We start from the raw sequence: 24,238 nt of genomic DNA, 5'->3' as shown, positions 1-24,238 counted from the left end.
ATTTAGGTCTTTCAGCCATTTTGAGTTCATTTTTGTGCATGGTGTGAGGGTGTGTTCTAGTTTCATTGATTTGCATGCAGCTGTCCAGGTTTCCCAGCAATACTTGCAGAAAAGACTGTTTTTTTTTTCCATTTTATCTTCTTGCCTCCTTTATCAAAGATTAATTGACCATAGGTGTCTGGGTTTATTTCTGGGTTCTCTAAGAATTAATGTTTTTATATTCATGAGGGATATTGGCTTATAGTGAGTTTTTTTTTTCCTATTTTCCCTGTTTCTTATTTTGAATGTCAAGGTAATATTGACCTAATAAAATGAGTTAGGAAATAATCCCTCCCCTTCTATTTTCCTGAAAAGAGTGTTTAAAATTGGTGTTAATTATTTAAGTGTTTGGTATATTTCTCCAATAAATTCATCTGTGTGTGGAGACTACTTTTCTCGTAGCTTTTAAATCATACATTTAATTTCTTTAATATCATCTGCAGCACTATTCATGTTGTCTGTTTCATTTCTGTTGAGATTTTATACCTCCGGTTTTCAAGAAGATGTTCCATTTCTTTGAACTTGTAGAATTTATGAATTTAAAATTACTGTTAGTTTCCTCTAAGTATCCTTTAAAGCACTTTGATATCTGTAGTGACATCTCCTTTTTGATGCCTTTTATTGATGATTTGAGTCTTTTCTCTTTTTATCTTTGTCACTATTTCCAGAAGTTTATAAATTTGTTTATTTTTTTCCAACAGTCATCTTTTTGTTACATTGATTGTCTCTATGGTTTTCCATTTCATTTACCTCCACTTTACTATTTCCTTTCTTTTTCTTTGGAGTTATGTTATTTATTTTTGTAACTCTTTGAAAGCCAGAAACAAGACAAGAGGTGGATATGGCAATACAAGTGTAGCAGGAAGGATTCTTATGAAGAAACTGCTTCATACCTTGACTGCAGTGATGATCACAAGGAATACACGTCTGATAAAATGTCCCTGAACAAAGAAAGGAATCATAGAAGGGTAGAAATACATGAAAATCTATTAAAATCTAAATAAGATTGAATCATTGTCAATTTCCTATTTGTGATATTGTACTATACGTATGTAAGATGTTACCATTAGGGAAAATTGGGTGAGTAGTATGCAGATATGATTTCTTGAAACTGCATATAAATCTCATCATTCAAAATAGAAAGTTGTAAAAAAATGAAAATTGAATAAAAATGGTCTCAGTCATTCAAAAGGTGAGAGAATTTATCACCAGTAGTTCTACACCAGGGTAAATTTTAAAGGACATTTGCAGGCTGAAGAAAAAAATTTTCTGGGTATATAAAACAGCCTGTAAGAATGAATAAACTGTTCCAATAATGGTTAAAAAAAACCTGGGTTAAATATAGAAGACAATTGACTGTTTAAAGCAATAATAAAGTAATGCATGGTGTAGTATCTATTATATGTGGATGTACAATAATTGACAGTGGCAAAAAAAGGTAGAGTACAGAAAAATGAAAAAACAGGAGAAAATAAAATAACAGGATGGTAGACTGCATATTAAACACTGGTTAAAAGTCCAAAATTATTGTACTGAGGAAACACAGCCAGAACAGCCAGTTCAGAAGAAAACTAGTTTAATTATAATGGCTCAGATAGGTTGCAAGATGCATACAAACACAAACCAATATAATATTGATATGGTGATATTAAAATCAGACAAGAGGGACTTTCAGGCAAGAAGTATTATGAGAGATGAAAGACATGTCATAATGATAAAATGGGTCAAATCACTAGTATGTATGGCCATATAAAACTTGGATGCACCTATTAATGTATCTTCAAAATGAATGAAGCAAAATGTACAACTATGTGGAAAATGAGAAGTCAACAATCATACTGGATATTTTAATTTCTTTTAGTAGCTGATGCAATATGCCAATAAAGAAGTAGTGATACTGCAGCTCCAATGAGTATGTGAGAAAGGATATGTAGGGGAAGCATGGGTAGTAAAATGAAAAAAAAAAAATCTGATCTTCCATGCCAATCAGCATTCCTAAGCATTGGCACTGCTTAAAATTTTAAAAATTTTAGTCCCTGTCATGGTGCAGCAGAAACAAATCTGACTAAGAACCATGAGGTTGCGGGTTTGATCCCTGGCCTCATTCACTCGGTTAAGGATCCAGTGTTGATGTGAGCTGTGGTATAGGTTCTAGACATGGCTCGGATCCTGCATTGCTGTGGCTGTGGTGGACCCCTAGCCTGGGAACTTCCATATGCGGTGGGTGAGGCCCAGGAAAAAAAAAAGAGAACGACAAAATTTTAAAAATTATATAGAATGTTAAGTATACTGAATATAACTAGGTTTGTATACTGTTAGGAAAAGTAAATTAAATCCTAACATAGAAAAAAGATATATTTTGCCTGCAAAGTCTCCTTTAACTGTCTTCATACACTGGTTAAACCTATTCTAACTTGTATTCTATCTTTACCACTCCTGAAATTGTTCACATTTAGTTCATGTTCTTGATATTCCTAAACCCAGAACTTTTTAGTCTTCTCTGATTTTCATCTCTTAAACTGACACGGTTGACACTTTCTTCTTCCTTTCAATTTCCTATCCCCTTAACTTTAAGACTGTTATACTCTGTGGGAATATAAACTGTGCAGCTACTATGGAGAAGAATATGGAAGTTCCCTAAAAAGCTAAAAATGGAGTTGCCATCTGATCCTGCAGCAGCTACACCTGGCCATACATCCAGAGAAATGTCTAATTTGAAAAGATGATGCACCCCATTGTTCATAGCAGCACCATTTACAATAGCTAAGACATGGAATAAACATAAATGTTCATCAACAGATGAATGAATAAAGAAGACATTGTACATATATACAGTAGAATACTACTCAGCCATAAAAAGAAGGAAATAATTCCATTTACAGCAACATGGATGGACCTAGAGATTATCATACTAAGTGAAATAAATCAAAGACAAATATCATATGATATCACTTATATATGAAATCTAAAATATAACACAAACGAACCTATGTACAAAACAGAAACAGACACACAGACATAGCATGGCAGGAGGGTTAGGAGGAGATAAATTAGGAGCTTGGGATTAACAGATGCACACTACTATATATATATATATAAAGTAGATAAACAAGGGTATACTGTATAGCACAGGGAACTATATTCAATATTTTGTCATAACCTGTAATGGAAGGGAATCTGAAACACACACACACACACACACACACACACACATAACTAAATCACTTTGCTGTATGCTTAAAACTAACAGAACATTGTGAATTAATTATACATCAATGAAAAAAGAATGTCATGTTCTTTGTCTTTATTTATTTTCCTCTGGATATTCTTTCTTAGTAACTTGATAAATCTTAAATTTTTTTCATCCTGTCATTAAGTGGTAGTATCTCAGGGTGCCATCTTAGGCTCTTTTCTTAGTTTGCTTCATGTACAAGTTTTGTTCAAATGGATAGCTTCATTTACCATCAAATGCTGACAAATGTGGAATACGTGTTTTCTGAAATTTAAACCCTAATATCTAACCATGTCCTTTGCTATGCCTTTACTTGAATGTCTCTCAACTCTATCAAACTCAACAAAAGTAAAACGCAAGTCATCATCACTTTTTCAACCTGGCTTTTCCAGGAAATACTGCCATGATTTTCCTAATTGCCCAAGTTGAAAATGTGGAAGTAAATGTTTACTCTTGCATATTTCTAAACCTTCAGTTTCCAGGCAGTAACTGTGTTCTATCAGTTCTCCAATTTAAATTATCTAGTTGCTTTCAAGCTATTTTGCCTGATATGCTAAAATTACCTAAACACATCTCCATGCCTCTAGAACTATTCCTCTCCCATTTCATTCACAGTACATTCTGGTTTATATATTTGACATATAGCCTTAATGTGTAACTCACTTAATACCTTCCAGTAGCTTTCCAGTGTTCCTAAGATAAATTCCAGGATCTTTAGCATGGCTGACAATAAAGCCAACAAAATCTAAACCCTATCTCTGTTAATACCCTCATCCTGTTCATCATATTTCAGTCTCCCTGTCATTAACTATACTCCAATCATCATGATTTTTTCCAGTTTTTGAATTGTTTCCTGTATTATTACTTTATTTATAGTATTTTCCACCTTTATCTTTGGCCTATATAATTACCACTTATCCTTTAATAAAATACTTCTTAAATATGGAACTAAATAAAGTATTTTCTAAGATTCATTCCTCGATCATCATCTTCTCAAAATGCTTTATTTATGTTGATAGCACTCATCACACTTTTTTGAATTGTACTTTTGCTTATGTTCAGTATCTCTCTTTTCCATGAAACTATAAACTCTGTAAGGACAGTACTATTCCAAACACACAGAAAAGTGTCAACAATAAAGTAGGTGCTTAATAAATTCCACTAAGATCAGGAACAAGACAAGGATGTTCACTTTTACCACTACTATTCAACATAGTTTTGCAAATCCTAGCAGTGGCAATCAAAGAATAAAAAGAAATAAAAGGAATACAAATTGGAAAGGAAGAAGTAGGACAGTAACTGTTTGCAGATAACATGATACTACACCTAGAAAATCCTAAAGACACTACCAGAAAACTGTTAGAACTCAGAAATGAATATGGCAAAGTTGCAGAACACAAAATTAATAAACGGAAATTAGTTGCATTTCTATATACTGCCAATGAAAGATCAGAAAGAGGAATTAGGGAAACAATCCCATTTACAATCACATCAAATAGAATAAAATACCTAGGAATAAACCTACCTAAAGAGGCAAAAGACCTGTCCTCTGAAAAATAAAAGATGCTGATGAAAGAAATCATAGATGATACAAATAGATGGAAAGATATAACATGCTCTTCGATTGGAAGAATCAGTGTTGTCAAAGTGACTGTACTACCCAAGGCAATCTACAGATTCAATGAAATTCCTATCAAATTACTAAGAACATTCTTCACAGAACAAAGTATTTGAAAATTTGTATGGAAGCACAAAAGATACCAAATAGCGAAAGCAATACTGAACAAGAAAAATGGAAATGGAGGAATCAGGCTCCCTAACTTCAGACTGCACTACAAAGCTATACTTATCAAAACAATATGGTACTGGCACCAAAACAGAAATATAGATCAATGGACTAGAATAGAAACCATGAAATAAACACAAGCACCCATGGTCAGCTAATCTATGACTTAGAAGGCAAGAACGTACAGTGGAAGAATAATAGTCCCTTCAATGAGTGGTGCTGGGAAAACTGGAAAGCTACATGTAAAAAAATGAAATTAGAACACTCTCCAGTGCCACACACACGCACATACACACCAAAAAAAAAACCACAAGATGGATTGAAGACCTAAATATGGAGCTAGATACTATGGAGCTCCTAGAGAAAAATATAGGCAGAAGAGTTTTTGACCTATATCACAGCAACATCTTGTTTTATCCACCTCCTAGAATATGGTCAATATTCTAGGGGGGAGGGGTAAGGGTGGGATAGACAAGGAGTTTGGGGCTAGTAGATGCAAACAAAAATAAACCAATGGGACCTAATTAAACTAAAAAGTTTGCACAGCAAAGGAAACCATTAAAAAATGAAAAGACAACCTATAGAATAGGAGAAAATCATTGTAAACGATGCAACAGATAAGGGCCTATTCCCAAAAATATACAAGTAACTCAGACAAATCAACAACAAAAAACAACCCAGTTGAAAAATGGGCAGAATGGAACTCCCATTGTGGCACAGTGGAAACAATTCTGACTAGGAACCATGAGGTTGTGGATTAGATCCCTGGTCTCATTCAGTGGGTTAAGGATCTGGCATTGCCATGAGCTGTGGTGTAGATCACAGACACAGTTCAGATGTGGCATGGCTGTGGCATAGGCTGGCAGCTGTGGCTCTAATTAGACCCCTAGCCTAGGAACCTCCATATCTAATGGGTATGGTCCTAAAAAGACAAAAGACAAAAAAAAAAAAAAGAAACAGAAAAAAGAAAAATGGGCAAAGGACCTAAGTAGACATTTCTGCAAAGAAGACATGGGGTTAGCCAGTAGGCACAAGAAAAAGTGCTCAACACTGCTAATTATTAGAGAGATGCAAATCAAAAGTATAATGAGGTACCACCTCACACTGATCAGAATGGCCATCATTATCAAGTCAATAATAACAAATGCTAGAGAGGGCGTGGATAAAAGGGAACCCTCCCACACTGTTGGTGGGAATGTAAATTGGCATAACCACTATGGAAAGCAGTATGGAAGTTCCTTAGAAAACTAAATAAAGAACTACCATATGATCCAGCAATCCCACTCCTAGGCATTTATCTAGACAAAACATTCATTCAGAAATATGCATGCACCCCTATGTTCATCGCAGCAGTATTCACAATAGCCAAGACATGGAAACAACCTAAATGTCCATCTATAAATGAATGACTTAAGAAGATGTGAGATATTATATATATATGCATTTTATACACACACACACACACACACACACACACACACACACAATGGAATACTACTCAGCTATTAAAAAGGACAAAATAATGCCATTTGCAGTAACATGATGAAGTAAAGTTTATCATACTAAGTGAAGTTAAGTCAGAAAGCAAAAGAAAAATGTCATATATCATTTATATATGGAGTCTAAAATAGGGTGCAAATGATCCTATCTACAAAACAGAAACATATAACTGACATGGAGAACAGACTTGTGGTTGCCACGGGGAGGGGTGGGATGGATGTGAAGTTTGGGACTAGTAGATGCAAACTGGCATTTGGAATGGATAAGCAATGGGGTCCTACTGTACAGCACAGGGAACTATATCCAATCTGTTGGGTTGGAAACATGATGGAAGATATTATGAAAAAAAAAGTGCATATATGTATGACTGGGTCACTTTGCTGTACAACAGAAATTGAAGAAACATTGTAAATCAGCTATACTTTTAGAAAAAAATTAAAAATAATAAAAAAAGTTTGAATGATTAAAAAGTCAATAATTTGGTGTCAAGTAATAAGTATTATTTTGAAAGTGAAACAAAAAAAATGAAATACAGTAGGAGTAATGTCAGGGGAGTGTTATTTTAGAGAGAGAAGTCTAGAAAGGGCTGTCTTTTCAGGTGATATTTCAACAGAGAGAGACCTGAATAAAGAGGAATGAGCCTTGCAATGTCTGTGGAAGAATGTACCTGGTAAGAAAAATCAGCTAATGAAAATGTCCCAAGGTGGGAATAATCTTGGAATGTTTCAAGAGAAATAAGGCCAGTGTGATTAGAGAAAAATAAGGAAAGGAATAGCGAGTAACATGGGAAAAGAGAGGAGAAAGTTGGTTTCATACATGCTGTAATGAGGACTTTTGTTCTAAGAGTGATGTGAAGCCACTGGAGACATTAGAGACAGTGATATGATCTGCCTCGGCTGTGTGTATGTGTGTGTGCTCATGTTGTAAACATCTTAATATATTTTGGCTGATCTAGACTCAGGAGAAGTACTATATTCAAATTATGAAGATAAGGTTTTCTGCTTTTTATTGATCCAACTCTGACTTCACTGAGGTAATAATTTTTAAAAGTTCAGTGATCTGGCTAAAATTTCTACCACCTCAACACTTTTAATATAGCATATAAGAACATTTTATGTGGGAATGGCTTTTATTATTTTCGGTATTATTGTCACTTAGATTCAATTGGCTGTTCTTCAGCCATCTTCCCCTCAAAATACTCATGGAATTTGATATGATATACTTTACTATGAAATGAGAATAACTTATAAAATCAAGTCCTTTAATCTTTAATCATTACTTAGTTTATTTTACTGGTTTATAATTTCACAAAAATAAATGAAATTGTGTATGTTGAATAGGACAAAATTCTTCTCTTTTGTTGGACACAGGCCAGTTTTAGGTTGTTAAATCATGGCATTGAGAACTGTAAATAGAATGTGATGGTGAAAATTATTTTCTTGGAATTATCAGGATTATTATATGTAGTTGATGGCATTATTTAGAACATACATTCTTTATTTGGAAGTTTTGTAGGCTGATTTTTTTTAGCGGAGTTATACCATATTACTCTAAGTTTTTCATTAAATTAATTTGAATAATCTTATGTCTGATAAAAATGAATTATTAGTTATTGAATGTGATCGATATTTAATAAACTGTACATATTTAAAATGTACAACATGTTATGTTTTGTCTATCTATATATCTATCTATCTATCTCCATGAACCCATCACCACAATCAAAATTGTGGACATGTACATCATCTCAAAACTTTACTCATGACTTTTTTTTTGCTTTTTCAGGGCCACACCTGCGGCACATGGAAGTTCCCAGGCTAGGGGTCAAATTAGAGCTACAGCTGCTGGTCTACGCCATAGCCACAGCAATGCGGGATCCAAGCCGCTTCTGTGACCTACACAACAGCTCACGGCAGTGCCGGATCCTCAACCCACTGAGCAAGGCCAGGAATCGAACCCGCATCCTCATGGGTTGTAGTCAAGTTCGTTAACTGCTGAGCCACAAAGGGAACTCCTACTCATGACTTTTTATAACACCCTTTCTCTGTCCATCATCTATACTTTCCCTGGGCAACCACTAATTTACTTACTGTCACTACAGATTGATTTTCATCTTCTAGAGTTTTGTGTCAGCAAACCATATATATATAGTCCATACTCTTGTTTGGCTTCTTTTATTTAGCACATGTCTTTTTCACTTCATTCATTGTGGTGCATATATCTATAGGTCAATCCTTTGCATGGCAAAGTAGTATTCTGTCATATAGATATAGCACAGTTTATTTATCCATTCACATGATGATTATGTGGATTGTTTCCAGATGGTATTACAAATATAACTGCTATGCATACTTGTGTACAAGTTTTTTTTTTTTTTGATGGACACATGCTTTCATTACTCTTTGAGTAGAAAGGGTATCTTTTAGTGTGTATATATATATATATATATATATATATGTTTGCCTTTTTAAAAAATTTCCAAACTGGTTTTCAAATTCTTTTATTTGTCTTTTTGTCTTTTTAGGGCCACACTGTGGCATATGGAGGTTAGCAGGCTAGGGGTCTAATTGGAGCTGTGGCTGCCAGCCTACACCAGAGCCACAGCAACGTGGGATCCGAGCTGTATCTGCAACCTACACCACAGCTCATGGCAATGCCAGATCCTTAAGCCACTGAGCAAGACCAGGGATTGAACCCGCAACCTCATGGTTCCTAGTTGGATTTGTTAACCACTGAGCCATGACAGAAACTCCTCAAATTGTTTTCTTACCATTTTATGTTTCTATCAATAGTGTGTGAGTGTTCCTGCTCCTGTTGTAAGAATATTTGTAAATCTTTTGTATCTCTTTCACAGTTTTTTATTCTTCATAATTCTGTATCTGGCCTTTCTACTAGTAATACATATCAGTCATTAAAATTTTGAAAATTTGAGATGTTATACTAAGTATTTTACAATCATTCTCTTATTTAATCCTCACAGCAAGAATGCAAAATGCCAGTTATTATTTCTACAACTTAGCCTATATCACAGCAACAGAAAACTATGGAAATGTGATTTGAACTCAGGTCATCAGATATTGGAGATAATGGCATTAAACAATATGCTATATTTTTCCACCCTCTAGGCCAGAGGTTGAAACATGGACCCCTTTGACACCTGGTGACGCTTAAAGCCCTAACATCTTAAGGCCTTTGATAGCTGGTTAAGCTTATCTAAATTATATTTGAGTACACAAAATAATTAGGATTATAACAGACACCAGTTGTATTGAAATAAAGTTTTATAAATATTTTAAAACTTGTGTAATAATGTACATGCTTCCTTATTAACACATTAAGTAGCACAATATAGTAGAATTAATAACCATAATTTCAAAGTAGTGATGAATATAACAGAATACTGTGAAATATATGCAGAATCCAGAATGGGATATAAAATAATTGTAATTCATATTCAAGAAAAAAAATCACAGGTACTGCAAATACTACTATGGTTTATAGCATACAAACACAAGTGAAAATGTTATGCTTTTGTTAGAGGCTGATGAAAATTTGGAGGGTGGTGGATACAAACTATTACATTTAGAATGGATAAGAAATCAGGTCCTTTTGTACAGCACATGGAACTATATCCAGTCTCTTGGAATAGATCATAATGGAAGATAGTAGGAGAAAAAGAATACATATATTTGTATGACTGGGCCACTACGTTGTATAGCAGAAATTATCTAGGCACTGTAAATCACCAATACCCTAATAAAAATAAATTGAAGTAATAAAAAAGTTATAATATTTCTCTCAACCAAATTAATAGACTTCAGATTTCTGTCTGTGGATTTTTGGACCTCTTGCCCTCATCCATAAGCTCCATGAAAATAGGATTCATATCCATTTTGACCATTGCCATGTGACCAGTACTTGTTACTACAATGCATTGTGCAAAGCAAGTTTTCCTGGATGGGTAGAGAATAGAATAATATTTTCCAGATACTGCACTGGCATTACGATCTAGCAACGGAGAAAATGAACATGATCTCCAGTCTCAAGAGCTAATAGTAAACAAACAAACAAAAAAATGCAGTTAGTTAAAGTCATGTGACCTTGGCCAAGTTATTTAACTTTTCAGAACCTCACTTTCTTCATATATAAAATGGATGTAATAATTGTCACCTTCAATATGTTCCATATGAAGACTGAATGGCTATCAATATGTTAGTGGTAGCTTCATATATATAAGAATAGTGCCTGTCACCTTGTGCTATATAAGTATTTGCTATAATTATGAGAAAGACAAAGGAGGTACAAGGTGCTCTAAATTCACATAGCAGGAGAATGTAGTTTTATCTAGGGAGTAAAAAATGCCTCAGAGAGTAAATTATGTTTCAAACCCATGATACCTGAATATTGGTTGGAAGGTAGGCAATAAGAAGTGAAAGGTAGCTTATGGAAAGGTGAAACAGAACATGCAATATCTCTGAGACAGTAAGGGGCACAGTGTTATAAAGAGACAAAAGAAGTTACTGTGCCTGGGACAAAGTGTGAAGGGAAGGAACGTTAGGCAAGAATTAAGCTGGAGAAATTCACAGAAGCTAAGGGAAGAAACAAAACCACATGCTATTTTTCTATGCTGTTTTCTAAACCGGAGATAGATAAAAAAAGTAATTTCTTTGTAAATTAGCAGTAATTGATAAATCAGTGATTTCAGAATTGTTACATGAAATGAAATATGTATAAAAGAAACTTTGATGCGTTCAAATGGACTCACTTTGCCTTTTGGAGTTTTTTTCCTGGCATTTATAAATTAAACATAATAAACTCAGTCGTTATTATGTATGTCTTAATACATAAAGATTATTTGTAGTTATTACATTAAAATGGAAGTAATATAGCTAAAATGGATACATACACACAACGCACACAAAAACAGCCCTTAGGGAATCAGTATTTCGGAACAGTGACATTGACACATCTCATACATGCTGAATGTATTATTGCATATAGTTTTGTAATGTGGTGACACGACAAGCTGTTTACTTTTTGTAGGGATGGGGGACACTCCCTTACTAAACTAGATATTGAGTAGATGGTTGAAAGGAAACAAGATTTGATGACTTTTTACAGTATTTTTCTCATGAAAACACTCAGATTTTCTTGTTTCATCATGTCAAACTATAAATATTAACCCTCTAAGAGAGAGATGTTTTTAGAAATTTTAGATGCAATTAATGCTGTAGAGATGATAGCAATGGTCATTTTTAAAAATATTGATTCATAAACTTAAAAAATATTGATTCATGAATGCTATTTTTAAAATACAAACTGCATTATCTTAAAATGACACTTATTTACTTGATAAGCAAGTTGTGTGAGAGTCAGCTAATCTAATTTCTTACTTCTGAAGAAAGCACTCTTTTTAAGTCAAAATATCAAGTATAAAGTCCACTCTTAGGGGAAAAACACAGAGTACCAGACTTCAGATGTCTCCAATGTGCAAAATAAATGTTTTCTTAAAAAGATTCCTCTTATTAAAAAATCTCTGTGGAATTGCAAGAGGCAAATTCCTTTTGAGAGAGTGCATCCTATGTTTTATATTATAGCAGGGATGTGGAACTGAGCACACAGCATCCTTATTTCAAAAGTACAACCAGAAGAGAGAGTTTTTGCCCTTTAAAGGCTGTGAAGAGAAGGGAAGATTAGCCCAAATTTCCATGTGTATAATATGATGTGTGGCAAAGAAACTCTATGTATAGTTAGGAAAATAATTTAATCTAGAGGCTTTGCATCCATACAGTGGAGCGAATAGATACTGAAAGAGATTTGCAGATCCACTGCTTTTTAGACAGGAAGAATGCTCGTTAAATGCAGAACGCTGCTCTGGCTCATGTGTTTGCTCCGAGGTGTAGGTTTTGTTCGACTGACGTATCAGATAGTCAGAGTGGTTACCACATCGACGTTGTAGCAGCTGCATAATAAATGACTGAGAGAATCATGTTAGGCATGCCCACCTAACCTAACTTGAATCATGCGAAAGGGGAGCTGTTGGAATTCAAATAGACTTTCTGGTTCCCAGCAGTCGGCAGTAATAGAATGCTTTCAGGAAGATGACAGAATCAGGAGAAAGATGCTGTTTTGCACTATCTTGATTTGTTACAGCAGCCAACTTATTGGCATGATGGAGTGACAGGAAAAACAGCTGGCATGGAAGGTAGGATTATTAAAGCTATTACATCATTATGAATACAATTAGAAGCTGACCATGACAAAGCATATGTTTGAACAAGCAGCTGTTGGTAGCTGGGGTTTGTTGCCGAGCTCTTCAAACTCTGCAAACAGTGTTGCTTTTAGAGAATGGATTTTAAAATTTCCTTGTGCTGCGTTAGATTTTTGGGGGCTGCGCTTGACTCCAACCTCAGGGAAACACTTCTGGGATAGAAATCAGTGTTAGAAGATTTTAGAATAAAGTATTTTTAAGAGTCTAGATTTCTCCAGGTAGATGATGACAGGGGATGGGGGGGTGGGGATCTATAGGGAAATCTACCCCAGCTCAGTTACATGCTATTTAGTTACAAGGACTGATTGATATATTGGTATATTAATACATTGAGAAAAATGGGAATGTATAGAATGTTTGGATAGGTTGAAAATTGTTCCACTTGGTTTCTGTTTTATAAGGAGTTTGGCTGTCAGTCTTTTCTCCTCATTCATTTCTAGCTTTTGACATTTATTCAGTCATTCTGCATTATATGAAGAAAATACATCAATATCTCCTGCAGGGTTTTTCAACAACTCTAGCATCTGTTTCAGCTATTGAACTGTATTCACGTTTTGCCAAGTTGATGTCGACCCAGCTGGTCTATCATTTCTCGCTTGATTACTGCTCTTAATTTCTCTGTATCAGCTTGTTTCAAATAGGGCTTTGAAAGCTGTTAATGAAAAATGACAGAAAATGATAAATTATTGAAAATTGGAGCATTTATTTATTTAATTATTTTGGAACCTTAATGAGTTTTGTCTTACATTCTTTCTTGCCTGCATACAATTTTTAGAACCCTTGTGCTGTTTTGCAATATTTCTTTCACATGTAATCATTGGATTATACTTATAAGTACTTTTAAACAAATGGAGCATGAGCCTGGGCTTGTATTAGCCTCCAAAAATAAAGTTTCAAGGAAAAGATGAACAATTTAAGCTTTTTGTAGAAACTATGTATCATTTCCATATTCTGTCTTCATACATTGCCACAGGGATCTGTCAGTGAGTATATATTGGACCGAACATATTGAAATAATTTTTATCACCACTAGGGTAACAAGAAAATAAAACATTCAAAGCTGTTTTTAACAAGTAATTGCTTAAAACAGATGCCAAATGATATAAAAATAGATTTTCTTAAGTATGAATAGCATGATTAACTATATATATATATATTATACAGAATCGTTCAGCTCTCTGCCCAGTTTCCCCAGTAACCTGAGTAGCTAAATTACCCAAGTGAATGGACTATTATGCATAGACATTTAATATGACCTTTCAGTGTACATAATATTGCTCATATGTGCTGTATCTTTTCTGTAGTAATTGTAATATCTCAGTCAGTCTGGTCAAGACACACTACTGGCTGTTATGTAACTTTTTTCCCTGAACATTAGTTCATGTTTTTCAATTACGTATTCCTCTTAGAAAGAGTGAATTAACACATATATTTAAATATTAGTGAATAATTAGAAATTGATGGGCTAATCATATTACTTATATTCTTCAAATTAATTACTAACTTATGTTTTGAAAAATAGAGATTTGGATGAGTACTTTTTAACCTTGAAGCATACATGACTGTGGTTGACTATGTAATTGATAATTCATACACAGAGCAGGAAATAGTTTTCTAAATGTATAGTTTTAGCTGCAAATGTTTTAAAAAATAGTGTAGTTCAGGCAACCTCATTATTTCCTGTTAATACTTTTGAGTACTGTATGTGTTTGGTACAGTGTGTTAGAGTAATTGCTTAATCTTTGAGAACTCAGAGACTAACAGAATTTTGCATCCAAATGATAGAGGGTTATTTCTTGGTTGGTTGACAAAAAGAAGCTGTGTCTACTCTCTTGTTTAAAACACAGTTCTCTTTTGTCAATTTTATTTCTCAACTTTTTATAACCATTTGAAGTGACAGTTTAAGTCTGCAAAAACTCTTTTACATTACCTCTTTAGTAGGACTCTCCTTTTGTGAATTGTCTCCTGTGAGAAAAATGTGAGCTTCCTGCTAGCCTCACATTCTGTTACCATAGTTACTTTAAAAGGAAGGTTTTCCTTTCAATGAAGATAGTGTAATTTAAATCAGCCAGTGGACTCCCCAGATCGTGTTTTTTGTTTGTGGTTCAGGCTGCTTCGTTTGTGACTGGAAAGTGCCTTGTATTTTATTTCACCGATGAATGAAGAGGATAGACACTAGGTGGCACCAGCCGTTGATTATTAATGAAATGTTAGAGGCTTTGGGTTGCACACCTGAAGAGCAGGCATACCACTATTGATAAATGCATTTGTAAGAGATGGAAATTATTACTGATCCTTCTTGCTCTGGAACAAGATTGGCATGCATGCGGATGAGAGCATGTAAAGTTGCCACATCTCAATTGCTTAATTCTGTGTTTTCTCAGGAGATTCAGGGGAAAAAATATGAAAAAGAAACACATAAAAGTAGAAATAGTTGTGAAAGGTGGGATAAATTAACTATAAATATTTAAATATTTTTAAAATATTAAATTTAATTATAAATCTCTCCGGGTTTTCCCCAATTCTCTACAAACCCAGTTTGTTTTTTTCTAAGGCATTTACACTACAGACAACTCTAGCAGCTATTTGGGTTTTTTTTTTTTTTTTTTTTTTTTGCTGTTTAGGTAAAAAAGCTTATTGAGCATCATTATTTTTTTAATGCAGAAATCCTGCTTAGTTCTTCTTTAATGTCTAGTAAATACCTGCTTGTGATGGAGTGGCCTGCCTTCAGATGCATTGCTCTTTATCTAGAAAGATGAGCAGGGGGAGACACTATCAGTTAAGAAATGTGCTTTACCACATTTTCCCGAGAAGCTTCATCCTTCCTTTTATTCTCCAATTCTCATGTCGTATATATTTTAAGAATGAAAAAGCAAATGAAAACCACAGCAGGTACGTGCACATGCACAGACACACACATATATCTGGGGGAAAAAAACCTAGCTATTTACCAAGAGAGAGCCATACAGTATTTTAAATCGGTCCTGGACCTAACAAACTAAAATAAAAAAGGAGAAAAGCCCATGATCAGAGGGGGGAGAGATTAAACAACTGCTCATATTGGGAAAAAATATTTTGGAAAAAATAAGCAGATTTTTCCCTCACTGGGAATAACTGAGAATTTCTGAGGAGGATAAGATGGCTTATAAGGAGGGGGAAGGTAATAGAGGTTGTAATTCTCCAAGGTTCTGTGAAATGGTATGTGATATGGCTAGTTATCTTGAGTATACCATTGAGTTTTTGACAATTTTTATGACATCAAAATAGAGAAATATTTGCCATTTGATATATCTGGTAGATTAATTCTATTGATATATTATTTTACCTTGGTGTATCAATTAATGAATCATTATAACCCAGGAAGGGGGGCTCTCACAGGACTGTTATGTAGTTCTAGCCAACTGGCTCTAAACTGATTTCTCATATTGTGACCTATAATTCTGACTTTGGTCCTTTGGCCTGTTAAATATTAATACCTAAAACAAGAAGGAAGATCAAAATAGTTTGTCCAGCTGAGAAAGGGAAGAAATGTATTGAATTATTAGGGTACCGAAAGATTATGATCACCTAGAAAGTTCAGTGACACCAAAAAAGATAACATTTTAGGAGAAATAGCATCCTGCAATAAAGTTCAAAAATCAATGCAACCGATGCAGTATGTGAGAAAGTTAAAGCTTAGCAATAATTTATTGAAAAAGACATTGATTTTGTTGGCCCTATTTCAGTATCAGTCAGTCTCATATGACATCAAAACAAAATAAAACAAAGTTCAGCTTTCTTTTTTTTTTTTTTTTTTTTTTTTGTCTTTTGTCTTTCTTGTCTTTTGTTGTTGTTGTTGTTGTTGTTGCTATTTCTTGGGCCGCTCCCGCGGCATATGGAGGTTCCCAGGCTAGGGGTTGAATCGGAGCTGTAGCCACCGGCCTACGCCAGAGGCACAGCAACGCAGGATCCGAGCCGCGTCTGCAACCTACACCACAGCTCACGGCAACGCCGGATTGTTAACCCACTGAGCAAGGGCAGGGACCGAACCCGCAACCTCATGGTTCCTAGTCGGATTCGTTAACCACTGCGCCACAACGGGAACTCCCAGCTTTCTTTTTTTTAACATTAAAAAAAAGAAGAGGGAATATGTGTTTGTCAACTGTGTGTTTAATATGCAAAAGTAAACTATAGTTAGTATAAATAAATTTATGTGAGAAACATTAAAAAAATAATAAAGTAATGTTGGACATGTATCCCTCTCGGAAGGAAACAAAGAGAACAAAGTTTACAGAAACTTTTTTTAAGAGTAATCTCATGGTCTAAGAGGAACTTTAATACCTCAGAGAATATTTAGTGACAAAAAAATGTCTGAGTGGGGGGCTAATTGTACTAGAAACTACAGTAGTTGAGGGGCATTAAATATTCTAGAAAAGGAAAAAAATTGAAGCATGTGTAGAGGGAAATGAATACAGTAAAATTAAACTGATATCAAATATTAGATAAGCTACACTGTAGAGGAGGGGTTAGACTCATTTCTGCCTCTCTGGTAGTGAAGAAAAAAATACTCTTTCAGTTAATTATATAAAGAGAGAATTGACTACTTTATGAGGCACTGCTCTCCTTGTTCCTAAAGTGATCAGGACTGACAGTGGAGTTCCTGCGTTAAAGAGAATTTGAAAAAGATGTCTCAAATAATTTTAAAAATCGTTGAGCCTTGTCATTTCATTAAAAAAAAGTTTCCTTTTCAGATATTTCTTTGAGTGTCTCTAGGACCCCATTGGAACCCTCCATGCCAGAAGTCAGCTCATTATGACCCACGTGCCATAGCTCTTTGTGTTTAACCAGTCAATAATGCTTTCTGTATTCTAAATGGGTTTTTTTAAAAGATACGTAGTACTTTGTGACACATAAAAATTATATGAAATTTTGATTTAAGTGTCTACTAATAAATTTTGGTTGGGAGACAGCATACCTTTTTGTTTACATATTTTCTGTGCCAGTTTTCATGCCAACATAGCAGTTAAGTAGTAGTGACAGACCATTTGGGCCACAAAGCCAAAAATATTTATTACCTGACCTTATGTATTAGTAAAATTTTGCCGACCTCATCTCTAGAATATAAGGGAATTTTGCTTTTTACTCATTGAATCAAGTGCCTAGAACAAGCTCGGTCACCACTAAATATCAGCTGAAGACCATAAAGAGAAGTTGTGATCACTCATATAATGTTTAACCACTACACCTTTGAAAAGTGGTTCTAATATACAGCTTAGGGGTTAATGATGGGACCATTTTGGCTGTTAATCTGTTGGAAGATTTTACTTACTAAGGAACCTTTATTATGTCTGTAATAAAAATTGAGCTCTCTGAAACCACTGAATTACATATATCTACTTTGCATACACTCATTGATCTTGCTATTTGCTAAGAAGAAGTTATTTTTATTGTCACTGTTAATTATTGTGTGATTGCATTTGACTTACAGAAAGTAAAGAAGTTAGTGGAAAACAAGTAAAGTGAGTGGAAATTACTTCTTGCAGCTATCTTTTCTCTCTTCATAGGACTTATCAAATTGCTATGTGGCTTTTACATTACAGTCATCTGGAGAGGTGCTTACCTTTTAAAAAGATGGGCGTGCTCTTGATCAAAATATGGTCTGAAGGGGATCAAAGGATAGCAAAGTAAGAATTTATGCATTGCACTATAGAAGAACGGTTGAGGCTGTTAGTAAATGATTGGTGAGACATGCTAGAATTAAAAGTTAGCAATGAAATATTTGTGAGATATTTCCCTGAACATGTAGATATAAGGGAATATTTTCCAAATCATGTGAGAATCTGTAATTAGATTCTAAGCATAAATTTAAGAGATTCTACATTTACCATCATAAATAAGAATCTCTATAATTCCATGATTGTGAAACTAAAGTTCTTGCCTTTTTCCTAGGGAAGAATATCATTTATTCTCACTAGTAGCACTGGAAATTCCTGTAAAGGACATAGGATTCTTATTTTATTTCCATGAGGATGTTACTGAGCAGCTATCTTATGATGCCTGTCTCTATGGTAACAGATGCAAGGCTTAAGGGTATGAGGAAATTCTTCCTATTGGTTTAGGAATATGGGGCAATGAGGGAGACTCACTGAGGAAGAGGATAAAGCTTAGGGAGGGCAAAAGAGACAGTTGTAAATAACTATCGTGAGGGAGCTAAAAATAGTGTGTGAAAATGGTTTCATTTCTTAACATATCTCAAAATGAAATAAAAATCAACATGTTAAGTAAAGTTAACAAAATTCTTAAAAGTACTGCTTTTCAACCACCCAGTTAGTTTTATGCTATAATAGTCACACAGCTCTTTCCCTTAGTTGGCTTACTTTTCACTATGCAGAAAAAGATTGCTTCTTGCCTGAAATTGATAAGAGGAAGGCTCTACCCCTGGCAAATTTAGTTTTTGTCATTGTTATCAAAGATCTTGATCTTTTAAAGGACTTTCTTTTTCTTGATTCCAAGTTAAGAATATTGAAGTCTTCTTGGCATTCCTCATAATCACTGAGCTGCTCAGGCAATGATGAAAGTACACTATCTTTACAAGACATTCTTTTAAAATCTGTTTCTATAAAAGACCAATAATAAGTGTAACAAGTGCATGGCTTATTTGAAAATTGAGCATTTTTTAGAATGTGTTGCATAAGCTTTTGTGTTTTTAAGTACTTTGCTTTATTTCTCTTAGTAAAATAATGAAAGCATACAAAAGTGCCGAATATTAAAAGTGCTTGATTTTCTATTTATTTCACTTTTCCTTTTCTTTAAGTTTAGAAAATGAGAACTCACCATGTTTAAGTTCTTTTTAAAAAGGAAATGTGACCCTCTTTCCCCTTTTTTTTTACCACACCTATGGCACGTGGAAGTTCCTGGGCCAAGGACTGAACCTGCACCACAGCAGCAACTTAAGCCACTGCACTGACAACACTGGATCCTTAACCCCCTGCACCACAAGAGAGCTCCTCCCTTTGATTTAAAGTATGTATATTCAAGGTGTTATCACATAGCAAAAAGTGTATCAAATATTTGTGCAATTTATATGTCTTTTAGAAAAATGTAAGCCTCAGAGATAAAAGATGGCTGTCTTACTGTGAATCTCTTACACCTAGATTCAACACTAATGCAAGTGTTGGTCTTTTATTTATCTTGATTTCTTCATGTATGATATATTGGGGTTAAAAAAAGAAATAAGAAAATAATGGCAAGTGATAAAAATTCATAACTTGAGAGGAAATTAAGTTTGGGGGAGGTTGAAGATAAATGCATTTCAAATGATATTTATAAGACCAAATTAACAAATATTTATAGTTTATTAATCTCTGACCATAGTGTTTAAAGCTTCAAAGTAAGTCTCTCTCTGATTATTTTCTGATCTCGAGTAATTTATAGATTTTTTTGTGCAGATATAACTTTTCACAAATTTAATCTATTCTATGTAGATATTAGTAAAAGAGAAAGCAATGTCTTCAGGACTTGTTCACATTACTTTAAATGAAAAAATAGGATTAGCTCTAACGTTGCAATATCTTCTTTGATAATTTGGAATATAATTTTTTGAAAGAAAACCTTGCTTATAACTGAATCAATTTTGAACCATAAACAGTAATTGCAATATAAAGTGAGGTTTCTGAATAAAGAAACGCTATTTTAAATATTAAACATACACGCTGCTTTTGGCAACTTGACTTCTATTTTAAAAGTATGACATTTCTACAGTATATATCTGCCATTATTGGCCTTCAAAAAAATGTCTAATTTTGCTGGATTTTGGGCTTACATAGTCCAAAATGCACTCTAGGGCTTAAGTAAGCAGGTAAAAATATGGTCTAGACAAGAGTACTGTGGGAAGAAAAGATAGGAGATAATCTTTTGGACAAACGTTTGAGGTTAGATGGTACACAGAAATCAATCACTATTCACATACACTTGAGGATAAATGGGGCTTATCACCACTTCCAAAGAAATATTGTCATTACCTGGAAATCCAGAGACAAATAAAAAGAACTAAGAAGAACAAATAGGGAAAATTAACTTATCGGCATCAGTCTGCTCTGGTCATAATATTGTTAGAACTGATTGCAGTGCTCCCGGGATAAAACATGAAAAGGACCATCATATTCTGATTTTACTAGCACAGATCTCCATTGTACATATTATGGGTAGAATCATGCATTACAGCAACAATGAACTGGATTATGGAAAGTGACGCTAATGTTAACATAAAATTTTATGGGTTTTAGGCAAGTTGCGGGACTTATTTTTATGTCCTGTGACAAGTATAAAAAGGAGGAGATTGAGTAAAAGCCTGCCTGTTATGAAAATGGTAATGTTAATGTAGAGAGTAGCAATCTCAAGTTCATCTCCCTTTGGCTGTTGCCCTATGGATGGCCAGGATCTGGTGGCCATGGTGGTTCTAAGAGACAGAGCCCATTTCTCTACTAGGTTATCCAGAACAGAAAGCCCACTGACTATAGTGACAGGTTGTCTCTGTTTTCCATTCATCTGGCAAACATTTGTTGATAAATTCCAACAGTTAGGCTCTGTCCTAGAGCAGGATGACTAAGATATAATCCCCAAGGATTTGAGAGATGAATGTGCATTATGTGAATGAGGACAAGAAAATATCTACAGTGACAATTTACCAGAGGACAGCAGCAACTGTGAATCCAGACAGAAAGGCCAGCATGGGAATGAAAGCTAGAGGCTGTCAGGGTTTCTGGCTTAAGCGATCTAGAAGAACTGGCAAGTCCTTTAAACAGTAAAATGATAGTTGAGGGAAAAGACTGCAAATGCAGTGAAAAACGATTAGCAATTCAAAGTAAAGGAGAAAGTAACTTACTTGAAGTTTCACTTGAAATGAGGAGTCCTCCATTTTTATTTTCATCGAAATCAAATCTAGAAGGAAGAAGTTTAGACTGTAGTCAATTGCAGTGACATTGAACATTTTTAGACCTACCTGAGTGTGAAAACTACCTTTCAGAGGGATTTAGGAGAAAATAACAAGTGTCTCTCTTGGTATTTTATGTACATTTATCCCTGGAAACTCTTTCCTATGCTATCTGTAGAGACATTATCATATTGTTTTATCTAAGTGTGTATCTATATCTTTAATTAGAAGCTACCTGAAAATGTTTCACCTATGTTTAATTACAGAATTAGACCTCAGAGATTATACAGGAGGGCTAAAAGGATTCCATTTTTTATAGGATGGGCCTATTGCTACATCGACCCATAACATAAGGAAATTGTGTTAGATAATCATGATGTTTTCATCCAGCTTCAAAAGCATCCAGCAATAACTAGCCTTCAGCTTTACTCCCAACTCCTAGGAATTTGAAAAGACAAAGGTTTACACTTTAATGTGGAAGAAAAGATAAGCAGGATGTTTCTGAATTATTTTCTCCCTCTCAGTCCCCCTCCCCTCCTTTTCCTTCCCTTTCCTCCTTCACTTCTCCCCCCCCACTTACTTATTCCCTTTCTTGTTTCCCCTCCACCTTCTTCATACATATGTAGCCGTGTATGTTTGCAGGCATGCATGTATTTATATCTCTATTTCTATTTCTATCTCTAACTCTCTGAAGTAATTTAGATTTCTATTCTAAAGGCACAGTCATTATTGGAGTAATTTTCCTTTGTAGATGAAAGCAGTTCTGTCTAACTTGGTTTTCAAAAGTTCTTTATTGAATTATAACAAAAATATATAAAGTGCACAGATCCATAAGTATGCAACTTAATTTTCATAGGTTATTATATCCTAGTAATTACTCAAAACAAGAAAAAGAATAGTTCCCTTGTGGTGCAGTGGGTTAAGAGTATGGCATTGTCACTGCCAACTGCTTGGTCACTGCTGTGGTGCAGGTTTGCACCCTAACCCAGGAACTTCCATGTGTCACAGATGTGGCCAAAAACAAACAAAAAACCAAGGAAAAGTATCACGAGTATCCCAAAACCCCAATCTTACCTCTTCTGAGTCAATACTTTCTCAAAGATAAGCACCATACTAACCCCTAACACACCATAGATTAGGCTAGGCCATTTCTGAAATTCATTTAGTTCGGAATGTACAGTATGTACTACTTTGTGTCTGACTTTTTCTCAACGTCATTTTTATGAGATCCATCAAGTTTGTTCCTTTCAGTTGGGACTCAGTCATGTTCAGTGCTGTGTGGTATGCCATTGCATGAGTATACCACAATTTACTTACTGCATCTAACAATAACCAGATGGTAGCCATCTGGTTATTGTTATATAGTGTCTTATTGTGGTTTTTGTTTCCCTTTTTTCTAATGACTAATGAGTTGAGGAACCCTTGTATATGTTTGTTGGTCATGTGGATGTTAGCTTTAGTAAGGAGCTTGTTCTAGTCTCGTGATTATTTTTCCATTGAGATGTCATCTATTTTTTTTATTGATTTGTAGTTCTTTATTTTTTCTGGATATGATCATTTTACATGTTCATTATATGTATTGTAAACATCAAAGGATATATATTTTATATAAGCCTAGAATTTGAGGTCCAGAGACCCTTAAATAATACTTAGTCCAGTGTCTTAATTTGACAGATGAGGAAACTGAGACCGATAGAGATAAAGTCTTGGCTTAAAACCTATTCTAGGAGTTCCTGTCGTGGCGCAGTGGTTAACGAATCCCACTAGGAACCATGAGGTTGTGGGTTCAGTCCCTGCCCTTGCTCAGTGGGTTAACGATCCGGCGTTGCCGTGAGCTGTGGTGTAGGTTGCAGACGCGGCTCGGATCCCGCGTTGCTGTGGCTCTGGCGTAGCCTTCGCAGCTACAGCTCCGATTCGACCCCTAGCCTGGGAACCTCCATATGCCGCGGGAGCGGCCCAAAGAAATAGCAAAAAGACAAACAAACAAACAAACAAAAAAACCTATTCTAGTTAGTAGAAAGACCAGATATAGAACCACAAGTAGTCTGAGTACTGATGGTAATGACTTTTTTCTATTAAAACAGGTAGTCTTTAATCCTTTTTAATACTGTGACTTAAACCCCTTGTCTATCTGGAAAGGCCAAGCTGTGCAATGTGTGATATAGTTATTGTAACAGCAAATACAGAGTAATGCATGATTAATCTCATTGATTCTCTGAACAAAAATATCCTTACCTAAACACATGTTTCATCACGTGGCCACACAAAATTTAAACTTGTATTTTCCTTTCAGTATTAGATTTTTTTTCTCTTCCATAGCTTTATTACATTCAACTTTTAATATTTTTTCCTGTTGATTCTATCCTTTCATTCCACATTTTGTTCAAATTCAAAACAGTCCATTTTTTTCTATTGCACAATAGTAAGAATGTTAATTTTCTAATTTTTTGTCAAATAAGACTAAATTTGTTAAAAGACATAATTGCTAATATAATAAAA

At 34.7% G+C, this 24,238-nt stretch overlaps 1 protein-coding gene across 7 annotated transcripts in view; it reads left to right on the top strand.

Annotated features, from left to right (window-relative positions):
* The window catches only part of DMD (dystrophin), a 2,611,869-nt gene that overhangs the window by 334,533 nt on the left and 2,253,098 nt on the right, over nucleotides 1-24,238 (top strand). For 4 of the 7 annotated variants that reach the window (XM_021079555.2, XM_085006418.1, XM_021079556.2 and 1 more), the window contains exon 1: nucleotides 12,633-12,762. The exons of the other annotated variants lie outside the window; for them this stretch is intronic. In XM_021079555.2, the coding sequence (XP_020935214.1) occupies nucleotides 12,756-12,762 (7 nt within the window). In that variant the 5' untranslated portion in view covers nucleotides 12,633-12,755. Of the gene's footprint in view, nucleotides 1-12,632; nucleotides 12,763-24,238 lie in introns of those variants that run through there. 7 annotated transcript variants of the gene reach the window in all.

This window comes from Sus scrofa, chromosome X, assembly GCF_054392235.1.
Source record: "Sus scrofa isolate SSC_HxYL_T2T_F1_AM1 chromosome X, Sscrofa_HxYL_maternal_Yorkshire_Landrace_v2.0, whole genome shotgun sequence".
NCBI classification, from domain to species: Eukaryota; Metazoa; Chordata; class Mammalia; order Artiodactyla; family Suidae; genus Sus; species Sus scrofa.
Note: the sequence above shows the minus strand (reverse complement) of the source record. Positions and strands in the feature narration are given on the sequence as shown.